The sequence below is a fragment of the Tupaia chinensis genome, unplaced genomic scaffold (assembly GCF_000334495.1).
Source record: "Tupaia chinensis unplaced genomic scaffold, TupChi_1.0 Scaffold144682_1, whole genome shotgun sequence".
In the NCBI taxonomy this organism is placed as follows: domain Eukaryota; kingdom Metazoa; phylum Chordata; class Mammalia; order Scandentia; family Tupaiidae; genus Tupaia; species Tupaia belangeri.
Window position 1 is genome coordinate 276,129 of NW_006204543.1, and position 21,498 is coordinate 297,626.

At 63.4% G+C, this 21,498-nt stretch overlaps 1 protein-coding gene across 1 annotated transcript in view; it reads right to left on the minus strand.

Annotated features, from left to right (window-relative positions):
- APBA2 (amyloid beta precursor protein binding family A member 2) overlaps positions 1 to 21,498 on the minus strand; it is a 90,494-nt gene that overhangs the window by 13,018 nt on the left and 55,978 nt on the right. The window contains exons 4-9 of the mRNA XM_006167236.2: positions 15,058 to 15,982; positions 8,947 to 9,027; positions 7,825 to 7,861; positions 3,190 to 3,335; positions 2,485 to 2,520; positions 365 to 451 (exon numbers count right to left, since the gene is read on the minus strand). Coding sequence (XP_006167298.1) covers positions 365 to 451; positions 2,485 to 2,520; positions 3,190 to 3,335; positions 7,825 to 7,861; positions 8,947 to 9,027; positions 15,058 to 15,942 — 1,272 coding nt within the window. The 5' untranslated portion in view covers positions 15,943 to 15,982. The remainder of the gene's footprint in view (positions 1 to 364; positions 452 to 2,484; positions 2,521 to 3,189; positions 3,336 to 7,824; positions 7,862 to 8,946; positions 9,028 to 15,057; positions 15,983 to 21,498) is intronic.

The window sequence follows — 21,498 nt, forward strand, 5'->3', positions numbered from 1 at the left end:
GCCCCGGGAGGGGAACAGGCAGGAGAGCAGGGGCAGCTGCAGCTTATCTTGGGATGTATGACGAGCTCACAGGCAGGGCCGGGCGTGGCAGAGGAGCCCGGGGACTGAGTCAGGCCCTGATGCCCGTCCCCAGAACAGGACAGTCCAGGTCCTGCTGCCCGTCCCCAGACCAGGACACCCCAGTCCTGCTGCCCGTCCCCAGACCAGGACACCCATTTGCACTGGCTGGGCTCCCCAAGCTCCTACAGCGTCCAGGGCAGGCGCTGCGCATGAGGCCGGGGCGTGCGATGAGTGGACGCCCTGTGGGGGACGGGGCCTATGCCGTGGTGGGCAGGACTGTGGGCTGTGCCATGCCGACCCTCACCTGCGTGTCTGCATTTAACACCTTGATCCTCTGGGTGGAGATGAAGAGGTCCACTTCTGTCAGCGTCTGCGCATCCCCCTCGGAGTTCTAGGACAGGACAGTGGACACCACGGTGAGCCGACGTGCCCTGGAACTGCTCTCAGAGGGCCACACAGCAGCGGAGGCAGGCGTCGGCAGGTCCCCAGGGTGGGTCACAGGAAGTGCAGGTTAACCTCCCACCATCAGGACAGTCGTCCTCAGGCACGGAGAGCAGGGGGCTGGGGGTGCGGGGACCTGGTGGGTGCTAGCAGCCCATGCACCACATGGGGCACAGGGTGGGCTGTGCATGCACGTGAAGGGACCCTGAAGCCACTGATCACCCACTAGGGCCCACCCACAGGAGGCGCGGTCAGCCTGTCGTGGGGAGACCCATGCCGTGTCCACGTAACAACTCCCACAGAGCCATGACTCGGAGCTGGGCCAGGGCTCACAGATAAACAGACATGGCCCTGGTGCAGACATGACAGGATCCTGCCGTGCGGGAAGGTCAAGGGGCCAGAGGACACCACTCCGGGACCTTACTGGGCATAGGATATGTGCCACAAGCCCTCACATGTGCACTGTAAGAACACACCATCGTGTCAGGGACCCAGAGGGTGGCATCGAGCTGGCATGCAGAAAGAGGACATGCGAGTCCACTGGGCCGTAGGGCACGTCCCCGACGCCGACAGTGACGCGCTGCCCTGCTCAGATCCTGGCTGTGGCCCTGAGCCCACTCCCACTGAAGAGCAGGCCCTGAGGCCCCTGGTAGGAGGCGTGGGCAAGCTGGACACCGTGACGTGTGTGGCTGGGCAGGCAGGGGCTGACACTGCCCCATGAGGCTCCCGTGGTAGGGAAGCAGATGGTGCCAAAATCGCCAGAAATGGGTGGGGCAGGCCAGGTCACGTCCGCACGGCAGGGACAGCGTCCGCGAGGCTGACCACACAGAGCTCCTGGGTTCATGTCCGCTGTCCCTCGACATGCCGGCTCATGTGCCCGGGGTCTGGCTGGATGAGCAGGGCCCTGTCGGGCCTGTCTCTAGAGATCACCCCCCTCTGTCTCTCTATGGCTGGCTGTTGTGTCTTCCTCTCTGTCTATAAAGCAGGGAAGGGGAGAGGTCTCCCATCCCATCCCTGGTGGAGGTGGGGGTGTCAAGAGACCTACATGGGGACACCAGAGATAGCTGTGGACGTGGGGCCCAACCCTCGAAGACCAGCAGTGACGGGCAGAGCAGCTTCTGCTGCCAGGTCCCCTTGTCACATCTCTGGCCAGCCCTGGCAGGCTCTGTGACAGCTGTGAGGTAGAGAAAGACATAGAGCGTGTCCCACAGGGCCCCGACACCTCCGTGTAGCCCCAGCCCAGGCCGCAGGGCCACGTGTACCTGGTGAGCTCAGGGGGTCTTTGGACCTCAGCCTAGAACCCTTCTGTGTGGAAAGGGGCTCCAAAGGTGCAGCTGGGCACAGTGTGGGCATTACGTTGGGCAGAGATCTTGGGGCAGCCCCGGCCTCCAGACCAGAGAGGAGGCAGGCTTGGTCTCGCTGTGTAAACCGTCTCCACGGCTCGCCCTGCACTGCTGACTGGGCACTTTGGTGCTGGCTGTGTGAGGGCTCTGGGCCTCCAGCACACACTGCAAGGCCAGGCTGACGACTAAGGGCTCAGTGTCAACCCCACTCCCAGGGCCTGGGCCTGAGGGCGGGCCTTCCACAGAGAGCGTCTCCCAGCACCTGGCGTGCCCACCCCTGCCTGGTCCACTACATCCACCCGTCTTCGGCCACAGGAATGACTTCTCGGTACTGCATGGGTACTTGTGCCAGTGTGCAAACCCACGTTGAAACACGTCCATGTGAGACAGGGACTCTGTGGCCGAGACCACGCAAAGCCCATGGGAGACTGAAGGAACAGGACAGGGAGGGACTGTGATCGGGCCCTCCTGCAGGGGGCGCCAAGGACAGCAGTGACTGCGTCCACCCACGTGGCCTAACGCTCACCCTCGTGGAGAGGGGACAGCCACGACACCACATGGGCCCCCAGCAAGCCCCCGACGCCCAGGACAAGCCACACAAACACGCGAGCACGGCTGGCCGCAGCGACGCCCTACACACCGCTTTCTTCTTGATCTTAGCAGCCTTCTGCATCCTCTGAGCAGCGTGGAAGAGAGAAGAGAGACTGGTAGGCGCCAAGGCCGCGTGTGGCTGGAGCTGCCAGGTGCGTGGCAGTGTCCCAGCGCCCGGCTTAGCACTGGCAGAGCCCGTGGGGCAGGGGAGGGGCTCTGCCTGCGTCCTCACGTGCCCCGCAGTGCGAGAAGTGGCAGGTGACCTGCCGTCCACAGAGCGACACGGGCAGTGTCAGGGAGTGGGCCGAGCTCGCGGGCGCCCAGGGCCGGGCCTCTGCTGCAGGGTGCCGGCGGGCAGGCCTGGGCTCTCTCTGCTGTCTCGTGGGCCTCGCAGTCCCCATGACAGAGCTCAGTGTGCATGAGGGCAACACCACAGACCCCACCCGCCCTCCCAGGGGCAACGCTCACCCTGCTCACCGTCTCAGACCCTCACACCTCCCTCCACCCCAGGCCCTGCCTCGCCCAGAAGCCACATGCTTTAGGGCCGCCCTCAGGTCGGGGCTGAGGAAGCAAGCCGTGCGTGTCCCTTCCAGAAACACGGCAGGGACCCACGGCGCCAACGTATTTGTGACCAGATGCTTCGGACGGCCACTCTGAGCCGTGTCTCGGGGTGTGGGGCGCTGTCCCTTGCCAAGCAGCTGCCTCTCTGCCCGGCCCGGGCCTCCCCACCCTCAGGCCGACGCCGAGGCCCTACCTTGACCCGGCTGACGGCCTCCTGCGCCTGCATCATCCGGATGTTCTTGGAGGGGTTGCGCTCGGACAGCAGCTGCGTGGAGCCCAGGTAGTTGGCCGCGAAGATGATCCCGTCAACCAGGTCTTCCGGCTCGCAGGGCCCTGGGACTGAGGGCAGCATGTACCGCATGAGGGACGCGGCCACGCTGGAGCCCCGGCCGGCCGGGGAGGGCCAGTCGCATCCGTTCCCGTGTGCTGGGGCAGCGGGGCTGGCGGGGGGGGGCCCTGCCCCACCCCCTCCAAGCCCTTAGCCCTGCCCCTGTGCACCTGCGGGTCTGGGCCCCAGGGGTCCAGGGACCTTGGGGACCACCTCTCCCTCACTGCCTGAGGGGCAGGAAGTACCCTCTGTCTGTGTGCCCTCCTCCCCAACCACTGACTCCGTGTCTATCCAGACACCGCAACATCAAGAGGGCGGCGAGAAGCCCGCTGCCTCCACTGGGGTCAGGTCAGGGCTCAGGGACGGTGTGTCCAGATGTACAGCTGAGACCCCTGTCCCCTGTGTGATGGCCGTGGGGGACTGCCCAGGTGACCCCAGAGTGCACGGGCGCTTTCTGCACAAGCAGGCAGCCATCTGCGACCTTGAGCCCTCACCAAGCCTAGCGTGCCGACCCGACCTCGGAACCGTGGGAGGCCACCTCCAGCCACGCGGCGTGTGGCGTTCGCGACAGCAACCCCAATGGCCTTGTGCTGCCACAGGCCCCAGCCACCCCCGCGTGGCCATGAGTCGGCCCCTCTGCTCCCACCCACGCCTCAGGGTTCTGGGGTGGAGCTGTCCACAGCCCAGGGGGCCACGTGGGGTCACGCACGTGGTGGCCAGAGCCATTCCTGCCCTCGGGCCCCAGCAACGGCAGACACCCAGCAGTGCTGTCCCGGCCCCACATGGCCAGGGTGTCAGCCCCAGGACTCGGTGTTCATCACTGCCCTCGGGGCTTCGCCTGTGCTTAAACCCAGGACACGACACACATCGCGGGACACCTGGAGCAGGCCTCCTCCCAGCACCTAGCACCCAGGTGTGGCCTCCCCGCCCACTGGAGCCCGAAGCCCCTTCCTGAGGCCCCGCCAGGCACACGCAGTCAGCCAGAGCTGGGAAGCCCCAGCGCAGGAGAAAAGGCGGCCTCTCGCTCCAGACCCCGCTAACACACTCCCGAGGCCCCCACCACCTGCCAGAGTCATGCCGTAGGGACCATCCCACCCAGCGGGCCTGAGGCGGTGACCGTGACTGCCTAGGAGATGGCCCGCCCTGCCCACAGAGCTGCTGGTCTTCCGGCCGCCCCTACCCCTGGCCGCATGCGCTCTGCTGTGTGCCGGCCCGTCGGCGCACATGAGGGAGGGGCCAGGCTCCTATGGATGGGAGGACGCACGCCCAGCTGCCCCACGTGCCCAGTCAGCTCACACGCTCGCGAGGTTCAGGCTGCTGTTCTGATCCAGGCCCGAGTGGATCTCCCCGGTGCAGCCCGCCGGGCGGGGCATGCGTGGGAAGGGCTCCTGGGCAGTGGGGCCCAGGGCTCAGCTCCGGCATACCCCCACACACGCATGGTCCACCAGCGGTCCGGTCAGCTGCAGGTCCAGGCCAGGATCGTTGACAGCCCTTCACCAGGAGAGGCCCGCGGTGTCATGGGGCCCCGAAGCCAAGCATGGCGATGCCCACGGACCGTCTCCGGCCAGGATGACCCCCCTAACCACCCATCCATGAACCCATGAGACATCCGGCATGGGACGCTGGCCCTTCCCGGGAACAGGCCAAGGGAGGAGGCAGACGGAGCCGGGAAGCAAGCCACGCACGGACTCCACGTACGCCAGCGCCCGGCGCTGAGGGCATGCACACTGGCACCTGAAACAGGGAGACCGCCCCCTTGTCCCAGCTGTGCGGGCAGCGCTGCGCTCACTCTTCCCACGCGCCCGGCCAGCTACGTGGTGCCGCAGGGAGCACAGGGACTGACGCTGAGGCCACCCAGGCCCTAGGTTCGCATCTCGAGGGGTCCCCGTCCTGTCGGGTATAGGCGCACGTCCGCGGCACTGGCCAGCCAAGGCTGGGGGGCCTCAGCGTGAGGACTGCACAGGGGTGCCTCTCTCCTCGCTTCATTCTGCGGGAGGAAACAGACTTCCCACGTTTTAGACGCAGGTAGAGGGTATGCTGTGGGTCTGAGATTTCCTCTGCAGTAACCAGGTGAGCAGGTGAGACTGAGCACCGCTTCCTGGAGCTGCCGACGGGCACACGGTCTGCTTCTGTAATCTCTGAGACTCTCACCAGCACGCCGCCAGGGCCTGGCCTCCCACCCGGGAAGATGAGGGAGCAGCCGCACAGTCCAGCTCTCCCGGCACAGCCGTCTGCAGGGTGACAACTAAAGCCCATGTAAAAATGGGAGCACTCAGGGCTTCGCATTTAATACACAGAGAAAACAGCTTGCTCAGTCCCTGCGAGCGGCACCGGCTAAGGACACGACGGGGCAGAACCCCAAGGAACGGGCCAAAAAGACGTGTCGTCGGACTCCACGACTGAGCTGTAGCTTTGGGGCCTGGAAGATTCCGTATCGTAAAACTGACATTTTCCCTCTAACAGACAAACTTAACGAATGCCAAATGAAATACCAGCAGAAACCTTTACCGTTACCTAGACAGGCCAATTCCAAAGCTCCTACGCAAAAATACGTATGTGAAAGATTCACGGAGGGCCCGAGGGAGGCGAGCCGGAGTGGAGGCCCTACCAGGCAGCAGTCATGCCACAGGCACCTGCAGACACCGGGGTCAGACAGCTGACGCCTGTGCCAGGGACGTGTGCGACAGCGCGCTGTGCCGTGGCTGGGACGGGCAGGGAGGGCCAGGGCAGGGCAGGGCCCAGCACATGGCCAGCCAGCACCCACCCTAGGCAGAGGGTGCAGGGCCGTGTCTCGGCCAGGAACAGTGACCGTGACGTAGCTTTGTGGGAAGGGCCCAGGGGAGCCTATGAGCTGCGCTGAGGCTGCAGGGGCCACGGCACGAAGACCTGCCGGGCGCTAAACCCTCTCCCAACAGAGGCAGAGAGGAGAGGCCCCCCTGCATGCTGGTCTGTGTCCAGGGCGCCCCGGAAGGCTGCGGGGCTTCAGGAGGGGCAGGGCTGCTCCTCTGTCCTCTGCTACGTCCCTCCCAGAGCAGAGGACAGCCGCTGGCTAGAGCTCTGCGCCTGCCGCCGTCCTGCCGGGACAGGGAGTGATGGCTGGAGCTTTGCCGACCCTGTGGGACAGTGAGGTGCCATGCCCGAGCACAACAGAGATGTAGTCACCGCTCCGGGTATCTCAGAGCACTCGCCTCTGTGCGACACCCGCCCACCCACACGCTTGTGCTTGGTGTCCCCTTGTGCCTGGCAGTCCCGGCTGTGGGTGGGATGGGGTCTTCCTCCTGGCACTCAGCGTGTCGCGCTGCCGAGGAGCCCAGCAGAGGCTGGGTGTGGCCCCAAGCACTAAGGCTGCCTCGGCCACGCGGTCCGTTCACAGCAGCGGCTCCCCTCCAGGAGGCTCTCCTGGACACGCGCTCTGCCTGGGCCTGTCCGGGTCAGACTGAGGGCCTTGACGGTGGGAGGTCAGGGGGCGCTGTGACACAGAGCCCTCCTGGGCCTCCCTGGCCTGACCCACCGCGCCCGCACGGCCCCTGGCCCTGCTCCAGGGGAGCTGGGACAGGCCGTGGTCACGCCGGCTGCCCACTGAGTGCAGAGGGGAGAGGTCGGACCCTCCAGCTGAGCGGGAGTCCACGCAGCCTGCTCAGCCTGACATCAGTCTGAGCCTGTTCCAGCCAGGTAACAGGTCTGGAAAACCACTGTCGACCTCGGGGGGCACCCCTCGAGCCTGTCACATGGGTCAGAACAAAGCCCTCCGGGTCCAGGAGGCGTTGGCCCACGGTGGATCGTGGCTCCTTGGCCTGGGCCGCAACGTCTACACGGCGTTGACTCATTTTGAACCTGCTGGAACTTGGGTCAGTCTGGCTCAGGTGAGACCCTTACAGAGGCATTTGGGCGGCTTCCTGGGCGTCAGGTCTTCAGTAAGGAACAGAGAACAGGGAGGGCTCAGAGCCACCCGTCTCTGAAGACCAACGCGCCTGACTCCATAAACACTGGGAGAGGAGCTACCTGCGTACTGAGTGGGCAGGACGCACTGCCCCCCAGGGCGCACCAGCGGCTGGACACCCGCGGGGAGGACGACGCCACCCTGGGCGACAGACACCGCCCGTGGGGCCCGTGGCCCTGACGCCGGAGCAGAAGGCGGCCCCGGAAGTGGCCCACGCAGGGCGGTCAGGGCATCCTTTCTCAGACGTTGTGACGCTCTGGCCAGCACCCCACATAAGATGGGAGGCAGCTGCTCAGGGCCTCAGATGGCAGCAGCCTGACCTGGGGGCGCCCAGCCTCAGCCCCCAGAGCAACGCTGTGCGCAGCAAGCCCCCACAGCCCTGTCATGGCTGACACGCCCTTTACGGCTGTGGTAGAATGAGGAGGTCCGCTGTCCTCAGGCCACCACGGGCCCGTCAGCCAGACCCCACGTGGGCTGGACTGAGCTCGGACAAGCTCACAGGGGCTACGAGGAAAGCGCTGTCAGGCAGCCCACCCGACAGAAGGAATTCCGTCACTTACCAGCCACGAAGCTCGGGAACGACGCCACCTTCTTCGTCTGTGAGGGAACATGGGAGACACTGAGCTGCGAGCGGGCGGGGCTGGGACCACGAGACACGCCAGGCCCCACAGAGTGCCACTTGGCCGAGGCGCATTCAACCTTGGGGGAGCCCTGGAGCCCAGCTCTGACACGGAACCGGGGTAGCAGGGACCCCGAGGGGTGGTGTCCTTGGAACCTACACAGGGTGCATGGGGGCCAGGCGTGGTGTGGCAGTAACCCAACTGGCCTCTGTGGAGAGCTCGTGGTAACATCCCAGGACCTCCCTTGTGCACGGGGGTGTGCACACCCACACGTGATCTGGGCTGGTGGAGACGGGGAGATGGCGCCTGAGGACCCTGTCAGGGTGCTGGTTCTCCGTCCCTCTCTCAAGGAAGAAATAAATAAAACTTTAAAAGGGTGAAGGGCCAGCCAGTGACCGGTGGTTAAGGCGCTGGATTGCACAAGGCTGACTGCGTGGTCCAGGTCCGACCCGCAGCCTGGGAACACGTCAGGTGCGTGTGCGTGCATGCCCAGTCCCGAGAGGAGAGAGACTGCACCCTGGCATCCCCGGGGAGCTTCCGACTGTCCCCTCTCAGTGAGGGCATACACGCTACCAGAGCAGGAAGGGAGCCGGGCCAGCTCATCCTGTCGGGAGCTCTCTGGGCCCCGTCTCTGGAGCCCGGGCACTAACAACCTCCCTGTGGTGCTGCTGTCATAGGCTTGCTTCAAAACCATGTTAGGGTTCCAGTGTCCCCTGGGATGGCCTCTGCCCCCGGGGGCCTTTGACACTTTTGGTTGCCGTATCGGGCAGGGAGGGTGCTGGCATGGATGGGTAGGGGCCAGGAATGCTGCCAAAGCCCCACAGGGTGGCCCACAACATGGCGGTGCTGCTCTGGGCATTCTGGTGCCACTGCAGAGAAGCTGGCCTCCCACTCAGCGACCAGAGAGGTGAGTGCCCGTCAAAGACGGCAACACCGACTGCCCTTGCCTGCACGGCCGTCCTCCCCTCCCGCCAGGGCCACACCAGCCTGCCGGGCTGGCTCCCTGCATGGCGGCCCACGGCACGGGCGGGCAGGGCTCAGGGTGCAGGCCCCGGGCATTACCTCGGGGATGTTGTTGTTGTCCACAGGCCCGTTGAGGTCGGAGCGCTGCTGCTTCCTGGGCGGCTCCGGGCCGTTGCAAACCTGCGAACGGGAGCCAGGGATGGTGTCTTCCCACATCGGGGACAGGCCCGACACAGGAACCGATGCTGCAGGACGCTAACACACGTGTGTGCATAGCATGACATGCATCGTTACACATGACCGCCAAGAGTTAACACGTCTGCTTTCCACATCAAAGCTAAGGCACTTTTTTTTTTTTTGAGAGGTTTTTCCTATAGGGCGCGTGCGCTCGCCAGACAGAGAGAGACATAGAGACAGAAAGCGAGAAATCACCCCCCAGGGGGGATGGTCACGCCGCAATCCCTTCTCCTCCATTCTCCTCTCGGGATCTTGGGCACGCACGCACACGCGCCCGGCGTGAGTTTTAAGCCACCGGGTCCGGGACACGAACCGCGGTCGACTACGTGGGAGTCCAGCGACATAGTCATTACGCTAACTGCTGGTTCCCAAAGCTAAGGCACTTTTAAGTGTTATTTATTGTTTCAAATCATAGTAAAACATGGAACTCACCCACCAGCCGAACTGTTGTGGGGGCGCTGCCCACTCTCTGCGGACCCCCACCCGCACCCCCAGGACTGTTTAGCCCTGCAGAGCAAAACTGTCCTTCCAACAGCGACAGCCGCAGTCCCAGCCTGGCCACGCCATCCTCCAGGGCTACCATGGGGCCCACGTGGCACCGGGCCTCCAGGTCTTCGTGCATGGCTGGCGTCAGGGTTATCTTTCCAGGGCTGCGCCCTCCCCCGCTGTGTGGGCAGGCCACGCTGCCCCTCGGGCCTCTCGGCTACGGTGGCCCGGCTGCTGTGCACATAGGCTCCCTGGTCTGGCTCCTCAGAGATGTACCTAGCAGGCGGCCTGCCCCCATGGTGGTCTTGTGCCGACCTCAGGGTCCGCCGTGCCACCGTGCGTCCCGCCAGTAGTGCCTGAGGGCTAAGGTCACGGTTTAAAAAACCCTGTTTCTGTTTGAAAATAACGTGGATTAGTCAAGCTACTGCATGCCAGTGTCTCCTATTTGTTTGTTTGTTTGTTTAAATTTTGACCAGAGAGCGACAGAGAGGCAGGGCTGGGGGGACAGTGAGAAAGGAAGCCACTAAGTCTGAGACTCGAACCACAGCTGGCCACGTGGGAGTTGAGCGTCCTTAACTACCACGCCACCTGCCAGCTCCTGCCTGCATCTTCTCTAAAGATGACTTCAAACCCCAATTTCCTTGGGCCACTCAATAAAGCTGGAGGTTTAGGTGTACCTGGGTACTTCACGTTTCTGGAAACGGAATTAATATGCGAGCTTATTTTGGGCAAAGGGTTGTGACATCACCCGTCACACGCACCCTTGGAGAGCGTCCTGGGGCATACTTCCTCTGTCCAGGCCTCTCACCCACAGCACAGTGTCTTGTTCAAACCCGGGTGGTGGACCGGCATGGTGAGCAAGTTCCAGAACTTTCAAGAATTAGCCACAGAGCAGCACGCTGCTTCAGGAGCAAGCTGATGAATGGAAGCCACGGTCCACAGACGAAGTCCAGGGAAACCTTCCGTGGGTGGAGAGTAGCCAGGCTGCGACATGGGCCACCACAACCACCAGGCATCCCGGCCTCGCCGCGCTCCTCCATGGAACACCAAGCTCTTGGGCCACCACAGCCGCCAGACCACCCTGGCCCTCGCCGCGCTCCTCCATGAGACGCCAAGCTCTTGGGGTTGAAGGAAATGTTTCTAGACCTGGGCCCGCCCTGGGCACTTCTGGGAAGACGTGCCATGCCCGGGTGGTCAGTGAGTCCTATCTCTACACCCCACGGTGACCACAGACTCAGGGGCTGTGCTGCGGGGACTCCAAGGTGGGGAGGAGGAGGAAGGGGGGGCTCAGGTGAGGGGTGCTGTCTGGCTCCTGCCCTGAAGGGGCTATAGGACCCCTCACATGCACCCGAGTCCTGGGAGTGCTTGGCCCGACCCCCTGGCCCTGCTGGTCTGGTCTGTCCCAAGTCCTCCCTCTGGAGTAGACCCCACCTTCCCTGGACAAGAGGGCTATGTCGCCTTGGGGCTCCACTGCGGCACACCCACAGGTCAGCCGAGCCAACCACGCCCCTTCCTGCAGGGCTGGGCTGGCTGGGCCTCTCCCCGAGGACCCCACAGCAGGCAAGGCCCGCATCGATACACCCCCACAAAGCCAGCTCACCAGGCAGCACGTGGTCATGGGCACAGGGGTGTTTCAAGATGCGCTCAGAGCCGTCCACAATGCCCGAGGCGGGCTGTGGTGTCCACCCTCCTGCCTCGGCCTCCTAAGCAGCTAGAATCAGGCATATGCCACCGTGCCAGCTGCTAAGGGCCAGGAATCGAACCTGGGCCTCCCATCAGCCTCAGCCTACAGCAGCAGCATCTCCTGGTATGCCACCTACCTGCCACAGCGGGGCTGCCCAGCACAGCGCTGCCTGTGAGGGCGTCCAGTCCTGAAGGCTGTCCCTCACCAGTGCCAGCCAGGCCACACCAGTGCCGACCAGGCTCTGGTCATTCTGGAAACCCCAAAGGGACAGGGTGACCAACTGGCAAAGGCCACAGGCCAGTCACCACTCCTGAGGGCCACGGGCCAGCCACCACTCCCAAGGACCACTGCTCTCTGGCATCTCCTCGGGGGCTCCTACAGCTGCTGTGTGGGATAAGGCTCGGGTGCCACACGTGGACCTTCCTAGAGTCCCCACCAACAAACAGCCCACGAAAGCCAACCACGCAGAAGCATGGCCCGTTGTCACTGGAAGGACAGCTGTGTGGGTGTGAGCTGGCTGTCACCTCACCCACTGAGCAGGGACGGGTGCGTGTGACCTACCCACACCCACGGTGTCGGTGCGCCACAGGGAGCCGGCGACTAAGCAGATCCGATGAGCCCACGAGTGACACACACTACGTGTGCTCTAGCTGCAGAACGCAGAGAGCACTGCTCTGTGAGACCTGACCAGGAGCCGTGAGACAGCTGTGGCTCTCATCTGGTCCCCGTGGGCTTCTACAATGCCACACGCAAACTTCTCTTTTTGCCTGTGTTTTCCAAATTTCCTTCCGTGGATGTGCACGGCTTTCACAGTCCGGCGTGGTTGTTTTCAACTGAATGCAGGCTGCCTGTGCGCCCCACGCCTCCCCGCGTCTGTGCTGCCCTGTCGGGGTGGAGACGCCGTGTGGACGTCTAGCTGCAGGCTGGAGCCCGGGCCTCACCAGGACACGGAAGCCTATGGTCGAGATGGTGCGGAGGGCGTGTCCTCCACTGCTGTGGCAGGGCGGCTGGCTGGTGTATGAGTCAGAGGCAGCTTAGGCCTCAGAGCCTGCCCCCAGGTGGGGAGGAGGAGCCAGGTGACGGCAGGTGACAAAGGAGTGGCGTCTTCCAGAGGGTGCCGTGGTGGCGACTGTGAGAGAGAATGGAGGCCGAGCACTGAAGAGAAGCGCAGTGGGGCGTGCGGTGCTGCTGGGGCGGGAGAGTGCAGACCAGGCCCAGAGCGGGTGGGCCGGGCTGTCCCCAGGTGTCGCTAACACAGAGGGCGGGGTTTGCACAGGTCGTAGGGCGGAAGAGAGGCGGCAGTGCCTGCGTGTCCCAGGGGACACCGATGGCTGTGAAGTGACGGGGAGATGGCACAGCAACACGAAGGCACACTGTCAAATGGTGGGGGTCACGGCTGGGGTTGAGGATGGCTCACGCTCGGCAGTCCCCAGGTGTGCAGGAGAATGGACACAGCTCACCACCCCATCGGTGGACGGGACCGCGAGGTACACTGTCATAGTCCTGTTGCTATTTCCAGTTCTGCAACGCGGCTCGTCCGGGCAAGGGCAATGAACTCAGGCCTCTTGACGACACGTGCGGGGTCATCCGAGGCTCGTCAGCATCTCCGTGGACCCGGGGTGAAGCTGGGAGACAGCGTCCAGCCTGCGTCTGCCTGGCACCCAGGAGGGTTTCTGAAGGACGGCAAGGCCTTGCATCTGCACACCACAGATGCAGGGCAAGCTTCCGAGAAGACCCCCGTAGGGGCGCCAGCCCTGGACGGCGGGCAGCCCCGACCTGTGCAGTAGAGATGGTCTCTGTGCTGCCTGCCCTGCAGGGCGGTGTAAGTTAGGGGCGGCCGAGTGCCAGCCAGAGTAGGCCAGGGGAGAGAGCCCCGGTACACAGGATGGTCCACGGCCACGCCCTGGCACCCCACGCCCCGTTTCAGCAGAAAAGAGTAGACGTGGGACGCTTGGAGCCGTGGCTTTCAGCAGATGCCCGCCGCCTGCCGCCCGCTTTCCCTCCTGCTGTGTCTGCGTGTGTTCCCATTCAGCTCGCTCTCGGGGTCCCACATCCCTTCACCCCCACATCCATTCTGACGCCCCGTCTAGGCATTACCGCGGGGCAGACATGAGGACCCTTTTTCCAAAAGCTGCACTGAGAGTCCTCTGCAGCCGTCGGTCGTGTTTTCATGAACTGCACCAAAGCCTTGCGACTGGGACCTTGTGACATAACCACAGCGAAAATTAGAAGCCAACAAGCAGCCCCGAGTGCGCCGGGACCTAGCCCTTTCCGACGGCTCCTAGCTCTTCACTCTCTCCCGCAGAAGAGCCAACACGGCCACCTCACCGACCCCGCAGCTGCCCGCCAGGCGTGTAGCACACCCTGGGGAGAAGCTGTGTGAGAACCTGCCACCTGGCAGTTTGCGTCCTGAGACTGAGACGAGACCGCAATCTGAGACTGACTGTAACACTTCTAAGAGGTCGCGTTTGAGGCTCTGGTGTCTGTAATCATCAAGTTTCCTAAAACTACCCGACCTGCACGCCAGACGAAGTACGTCAGTATACGCAGGCGTGGACGCTGCATGTGGTGGGCGAAGTGCGTCAGCGTACGTCGGCTCGGGTACACTGGCTGGATTTGGCCAAGGCTATTCAAAGCTAGTCCTGAATAGCAGCAAAGTTTTATATTTTCCTTTTGACCAAAATTAACACAAATACCCTATTTTCATCCCTAATTTTAAAAAAAGTCTCTCTCTCTCTCTCTCTCTCTCTCTGCCTGTCTTTCTTCAGTAAGCATTCATGCCCTCTGGCAAGAAAAATTCTTTATATGTAGAAATCCTGCAGACACCCCTCTCTCTTCATATCCGTGCCCTCTTCTGAGGAAAAAAAGTAACTGAGGCTTTGGGACCAGCAGTTAGCGTAGTGGCTATATCACTGGACTCACATGTAGTCAACTGGGGTTCGAGTCCTGGACCCGGTGGCTTAAAACTCACACCAGGTATGTGTGCATGCGTGCCCAAGATCTCGAGAGGAGAATGGAGGAGAAGGGATTGTGGTGTGGCCATCCCTTCTGGGGGGTGATTTCTCGATTTCTGTCTCTCTGTCTCTCTCTTTCTGGTGAGCACACGCGCCCTATAGCAAAAAACCTCTCCCCCAAAAAAGAAAGAGAGACAGAGAAACTGAGGCCTAACACGCAGGGACGGAGCCCTCAGCAGTGAGCAGGGAAGCCCCTTCCGTCAGGCCAGGCCTCCCGACACTGTGGTGGGCACCTTCTCAAGGGTGTCATCAGGACACACAGTGATGCTCAGGTTCACGCCCTGGTGGACCTGCTTTCTCCCGAGCCCTGGCCAGTCCCGTGGACGGTCACCTCCGAGGCAGTCACCACTCCTGCCCCCAGCCTGGCCCTGGCTTTCCGGTGAGTCATGGCCACCCTCACACTTGGAAGGCTCTCAGCCCGGGGACGCCTGCCCTGGCCGCAGCCATGCGTGGGGGCCAGCACACCCTGTGGACACAGCCAGTGGGCATGCTTCAGGCCAGAGGAGCCACTGGGGCGAGGGTGGCGTGGCCACACGGATCCCACCAGGGCACTGGGCAGCCCCGCCCCATCCGGAGAGGCAGGCAGGCCTGGGGAACGTGCCTGGCATCTGCTCCTGAGTCTGAGAGTGAGCTGGGAGCAGGCGGGCAGTCCTTGTGGAAGGCCATGGACTAAGTTGACGTGCAGCCGCCAGGAACCCCTCCCCACTGTCCCGCCCGGCTGCACTGAGCTGGCGCAGCGCCGGGCGCCCGCACACTGTGCCCCCGCCCTCCCGGGCAGTGCGCTCCTACCTGCTCCTGGGCCCAGGCGGGCCTCTCCTCCGGGGTCCGGGGCTTGGGCTTGAAACCTCGCTGGGGGTCGGCAGGGTGCTTGGTCTCCGGAGGGAGGCTCAGCGATGTGGGCCGAGCCTCACGCCTGCTGGGTCCCCGGCTGGCCTCGCCGGGCGGGCAGGCCTCAGTGCAGGCCGTGGGCCGCAGCTCAGGCGTGTGCTCGGGGCTGGCCGCGCTGGCGCTGGTGATGCTGGTCATGCTCAGGCTCATCTTGATCTCGGCCACGATCTGGTCGATGTCCTCCTCCCGCCCCTCCAGGTCCCCATCCCCGCCCCCGTGCCCAGATCGGTAAGGGGAGGCGCTGCCCACGTTGCCGCCGGCCTCCAAGGGGTAGTAGTCCTGGTAGGCCTCCTGGCTGGGGCTGCAGTGGCCGCCCACATCCCGGCCGTGGGCCTCCAGGACGGAGGGCTCGTCCTCGGGGGCAGGCAGGTGGCCGTCAGCAAAGTCCTGGCCTCCCCCGAGGGCGTGCGGCCCGGCCGGGTCCGTCCAGTCCTCCACGGCCTCCTGGCACTCGTCGGTGTCGTGGGGGTCAGCGCCTTCCAGGTAGCTGTCGTCCTCGGGGCAGTAGCGGATGTAGTAGGTGACGCCCCCCTCCTCCGGGAGGCCCTCCTCGTAGCCCTCCTCCTCAGAGCTGTGGTTGGCATAGTCGGAGCTCGAGTCCCCGTCGGGGCTGGGCTGCCGGCTTTCCTGGCCCTCAGGCGTGGGACTCTCGGGCCGCAGGGTGGCCAGCTGCAGGCCTGCGGGCACGTAGCCCTCCAGGGGCGGGTCGGCGTCGTCGCCCTCAGGGGCCCGCAGCCTGTGGTCCAGCATGGCACTTGCTGCGCTCTGCCGCTCCCGCTGTGCCATGGCAGGCTCAGGAGGCCATCACTGGGGGACAGAGGCGGCCCTGCGGGAAAACAGGAGCAGGGTCAGAGCCAGGTGCCCAGGTACACGCGGTGCCCAGATACACGCGGTGCCCGGACACACACAAGGTGCCCGGACACACACAAGGTGCCCGGACACACAGTGACCAGACACACATAGTTCCTGGACACACACACGGTGCCCAGACGCAGCCCCAGGGCCCCTGCACCTGCCAGCTTGGCAGGGCCTCCAAGCCCACATGGGCTCCCGATGGCACACCCACCACCGCTGCGTCATGACCAGAGGAGAAGACACACGGGACTGGGGCCGGGGAGGGAGGCCCCTGGCATCCTACCCGTCCTGCCTCACCTCCCCCAGGTGTGCTAACACGCATGGGCCAGGGATGGGCTGGAAGCCCAAACCTGGTGTGGCGTGAGTCCCAGAGTCCAAGGCCACAGCTGCCATCGCCTAGCTGTCTCGGAAGGGAGCGGTGCCTTGTGGGTGTACTGTCTTTGCCCGCCCAGGGTGAAGGGGGCGCTCCCACGTCCAGCCTGCTCGGGTGCCACGTTGACCCCTCTGCAAACCCGCGAGGGCTGGACCAGAACGCTCACGGCAGCCCCAAGCTGCCAGTGCACATCCCCACCACTGCTTTTAGGTGCCAATGGTGCTTGGTCGACAGCTGTTCGAGTGAGTGGCTCCACCTTTGAATGATCGATGCCCGCAAGCTTCTGCTGTTACGTGGCAAAACTAACAGTACATGCCCTTGGCCTGCAGCTCCAGTGCGTGAGCGATGGAAGGGCGAGGAGAAGCTGCCGTGAGAAAGCAGAGGACGATGCTGGGATAGCCCATGCAGGAACTGTCATGCCGTCCCTGCAGCAGGGAACCGGGGAGGCAATGGGCGCACGTGCCTGGTGACAAGACCAGACTGCCCACAGCACCACAGCAGTCCCAGTACGGAAACCAGCTGCAGAGGACACGGGACAGCGGGAATGCAGGCCGGGGACGGGCGGCACGAGGGCCACTGTGGGCTGCACTCATGGCCATGGCACCGCGGCACGCGTCCGCTTATTTCTGAAGGGCGCACGGGGCGTTCTCGGGTAAATGCTGCTCAACGGCTACTGCGTACTTCAGAACCTCGCCAAGAACAGCGGCAAATGCGACGATGTTAATACAGGCCCTCGGGCGTCCACACGGCACCACGCTTTCGTTCTCTTTTCCTGTAAATGGAAACCCTCGGAATAAAAGCAGATGACCCCCAGCTAGGACCAGCAGGACCGCGCAGCTCCCCGCAAACCTGCCGGTGCTGCGTACCAGAATCAGGATCGAAGACACTCCGTGGGCCTGCCCCAGAGACTCTGAAGTCCCACAAGGCGCTCCTGAGGGAATTTCACCTTAAAGGGCAGACCGAGAAGCTGGCGTCCTTGGCCTGTCCCATGGCGTCTGCGGCCAGCGCAGCAGGCAGCACCCTGGTGGTGACGCACGGGCACTGTCCCGTCACGCTGCAAACAGGTCTGGAGACTGTCACGGCCCCAGCCAGTCTGGCACAGGCAAGCCCGCTGGAAATGCACACGCGTGGGGAAACGTATCCGTGCAGCAGCGTGTGGGACTGTAACGATCCACGCCCGAGATCTCGGTGTGGGGTGGACGGTTCTGGGCCATCAGAGGCTAGCCTAGGGAAGAGCTTCCAGATGACAGTGGGAGGTCACCATGGACACTGTAGGGTTTCTATGTCAGAATTTAACCTGCTTGAGGAGAGCTCCTTAGAAGGTAAGGGACGGGAGCACAGCAGCTGGGACGCTGTGGAGGACGGGGGAGCAGGGCGCGACCCCTGGACACGCACAGAGCCTCATCCTCCTCTGTGTCTCCAGGAATGACAGGAGCGAGTGGGAACTCCAAGACAGAGCACAGGGGGCCGGCCTGGCAGCGAGCAGACCACAGCCTGAGCTGCAGTGCTGAGGGCCACGCAGCAGGGTGGTTCGGTTCCCCGAGCAGCTTGAAACATGCCAGGCACACGTCCGAGGTCCCGAGGAGCCAGAGGGCTGGGGACAGGGTCACAGGGATGGCTTCTCTCCTGCACACACACACACACACTCCCTGTCATGAGTAAATAAAATGTTTAAGTGCTTAAAAATGTATACAAAGGTAACTGGCCATGGAGAAGGTCCTGTGCGAATAAACAGGCAGACCTCTCGCTCTCAGAATCCCCCGGAAAATGACCACCGGAGCCGTGAGCCCTCCCTCACATCACGTCATGGTTGCAGCACGGGGACACTCCTGCCAAGCCCTGCGCAGTGCCTCGGGGAGAAGCGGGCAATGTCTGAACCGCGCAACACGGACACCACCCACACCCGCTCCTCGCTGCCGCCTCTCGGGAACGGCGCGTGGGCACTGTCGGCTGGCAGGAAGCGGAACGCGCTTAGACGGAGGCGCCCTGCAGAGGCCCAGAGCACGCAGTGGGCCTGGAGACGGGCCTGCCTGTGAGTCACGGCCCCGCGGGACAACACGTCCTGAGCAGCCCGGGCACAGCACGCTGTGCAGGCGTGAGACCGCCAGTGTAGACAGACGCCCCACGCATGCCCACGCACCCACAGACGCTCACGTGGATGTCCGGTCTGAGGCCCAGAGGGCGTGGCGGCCGAGCACCATGCTCTGCGAGGCTGACCTACGACCCACCGGGTGCGCCAGGCATGTGCAGCCCGGGACCGGATCGCGGTGTGAAGGCCCTGCTAGAGGCCCTCCCTCTGCCTCTCCCACTCATTTAGAGGAAGCGTAAGCAGCGCACGGCCTGTGGCGGCCACCCTGACCTCTGCAGCGCTGAGACACGCTCGCACAAAGAAAGGCGGGTTCCGGTCAGCTTGCAGGAGCGTCATCACCAGAGGAAGAGCCGGGTCGGTAAGAGCTGGGGGGGCTGCTTCCCTCCGGCAGGAAGGGCGAGCACAAAGTAGGCTGGGGGCCTCAGGACAGGCCTGACCATCAGCAAGGACACAGCAGGTCCTTTCCGATCGGCCCGGGACCATGCGGCACGAGGCCGGGAGCCAGCTGAGTGCATACAGAAAGGCCCCGTCACCGTGGCCCGTCACTTGGCTCTTCCCAATCTGATGAGGAAGGCCGCGCCTCCTCGGGGCCACACGTACACAGGACTGGATGCTGACGGGCGGGGGGAGCACCTAGCTGGCACAGGGCAGAGGGGAGAGGGGTGAGCAAGGTGCACGAGGCTGGCATGTCCTGCCTGAGCTGTGGAGAGCCCTGCAGTCACTGCCAGATACGCAGCCCTGACCGCGTCCCTCTTGTCCCAGGGGCTGCCTTTCCCAGAACAGCCTCGAGGGGCCTCCAGCCCTGAGCACACCGGACCATCTACAGCTGCTCAAAGCCAAGGCCAGGGAAGTGGTGCTTGGGAGGGTGCCCTCTGACCCGGACGCTGCTCTGCCCAGGATGGGGTATCAGCACACAGCCCTGGCTACTGCTACGGGCCGTGGGCCACAGTGGAGACCGAGGTACGTCTCGGGGCCAGACGGTGACACTGCAGTAAAACGCCATGCTCTGCAAGGCCGCCCACATGGGAGGGTCGGCCTCCCACTGCGATCTCTCCGTGTGCTGGCACACGTGTGCCCGGGACCTGAGGCTGCAGGGCTGCGGATAGGACCTGCTGGGGTTCTGTCTCTGCCTTTCTCTCTCATGGAAGAGACAAGTGAATACGGTGTGAGAGAAATGATGAAAAGGACTGAGAGGCAAAGCATTAAAGGGGCACAGAAATGTGGATTATCTGTTGAAGATATTTTATAGTTTCATCAACTGGACTAGGGAGAAATGTTCACATGTTGAAATATTTGCTTTGTAAGCTAAATAATGTGATTGAATGTATAAAAGGAAATGGAATAAAAAATGTAAATAAAAAAATAAACATAAAGAAAAGAAAACCAGCGTCCCCGTCACACGCATGCTGCTTCCGAGCAGCCCCAGCAGAGCCGTGGCGGAGGTGCAGAGCGGCGGAGGACAGGTGGGGGCGGCAGGCAGGGCAGAGTGGGCTCTGGACGCGGCTCAGGGCCTATGCCTTGGGGTGCGGCGGGCAGCCCTCCCTCCGACCCCTGCCGGCCGCTGTCTCCAGGGGCGTCTCCTGGGACTCCGGGCCCTGGTATGGGGACGCCGCTCACACTGCAAGCCGTTAATTAGAGCTGGGCGTATTAATTAGGTCTGGATCAGTAATAAAAGATTACATCCACAAACGACGAGCCCCTTCCAGGGAATCACGCTAGTCCCGTTGGGCTGAACCCGGCAGCTCCTGCTGCTTCCTTGACACCTTCCATCATGCTGAGGTTTTCTCTCCTGAGAAAGTGTTGATGAATTTTTCTTTCCAAAGGTGCAACATATTTTGAGAGAAATCTGAATGTCAGAGCGGGAGTCTTCAAGGTTTTGAAATTACACACCAAGTCTGAAAGTAGTAACGGCCAGTCCAGTCCCGTGTCTCCTTTAAAGAAACGTGATTTCTTATTGAAATCCTTGACTGAGAGCCAAGGATCTGGGCACGAAGCCAGAACCTCCCGTATGGTCGCCCACAGAACATGGCGTTACCCCGCCCCCTCCTCTCCGCCTCCTCTGGAGAACGAGCACAAGTCGGGGCCTCCTCACACCATGCGACCTTCCTTTCTGTGGCTTGTCCCCACAATCCCCCTGCCTCAGTTCACGGGTCCCCACGTCACCACAAGAACCCTGTGCACTGAGTGCAAGAGCCCTGGGCTGAAGCAGGCCATACCCTGAAGCACCTGCTACCATGTCCCCCAGGCTGGATGCTCAGCGTCCAGTGCAGTCTGGGGTGGCCCTGAGCCTTGGCCGTGACAGCGAGCTCTGCTAGGCCTGGCTGTGCTGGAACCCAGGGACAGGTGCCCGAGCTCCCGCTCAGGTAGGCAGGAGTCGACGGAGGGTGTGACCCGCCTGCACTGCAGGACGGGGTGGCCTCTCTCCTCTGCTCGGCAGTGAGGAAGTGCAGGGAGCCACGGCACCCCAGAGACCTGCGGCCTGACCGGGCACACGCCGACGACATGCAGCCTGACAGGACGCACACCAATGACACGCGGCCTGATGGGGCACAGCCTAGTGTCTGCCTCGTGCACAGTAAGAGCTGGCTCGGCCCGGCCTGTGCAGGCCGCTCCACGCACTGCCTACCCTGGCCACAGGCTCCCCAGGGCTGGCTGACTGCTATCACTGGGTGCGTCCAGATGTGCAGCGGACGATTCTGCAGGGCGATGGTGGCACTGGCGGCCTGCCCCAGGCTCGCGAAGGTCGGGGGGTCATGATAGCTGGGAGGCTGCTCCCCTCACAGCGTACCCTGTCGGCTGCAGACAAGGGCTCCTCCCTACACAGAGCCCCACGCTCCAGAGCGCCCAGGGCCGTGTGGCCAACGTGTCCTGCAGGTAAAGCCACGTGTGCTTGTCACCCTGACTGGGACGTCCACTCGCACAGAAATGCCAACCTCACCAAAGTCGTTCAGACCGCCTCAGAGCCGACACCGAGCCTGAATCCCCCCCTCAGAGCCGACACCGCCCCTGCATACCCCCTCCCACT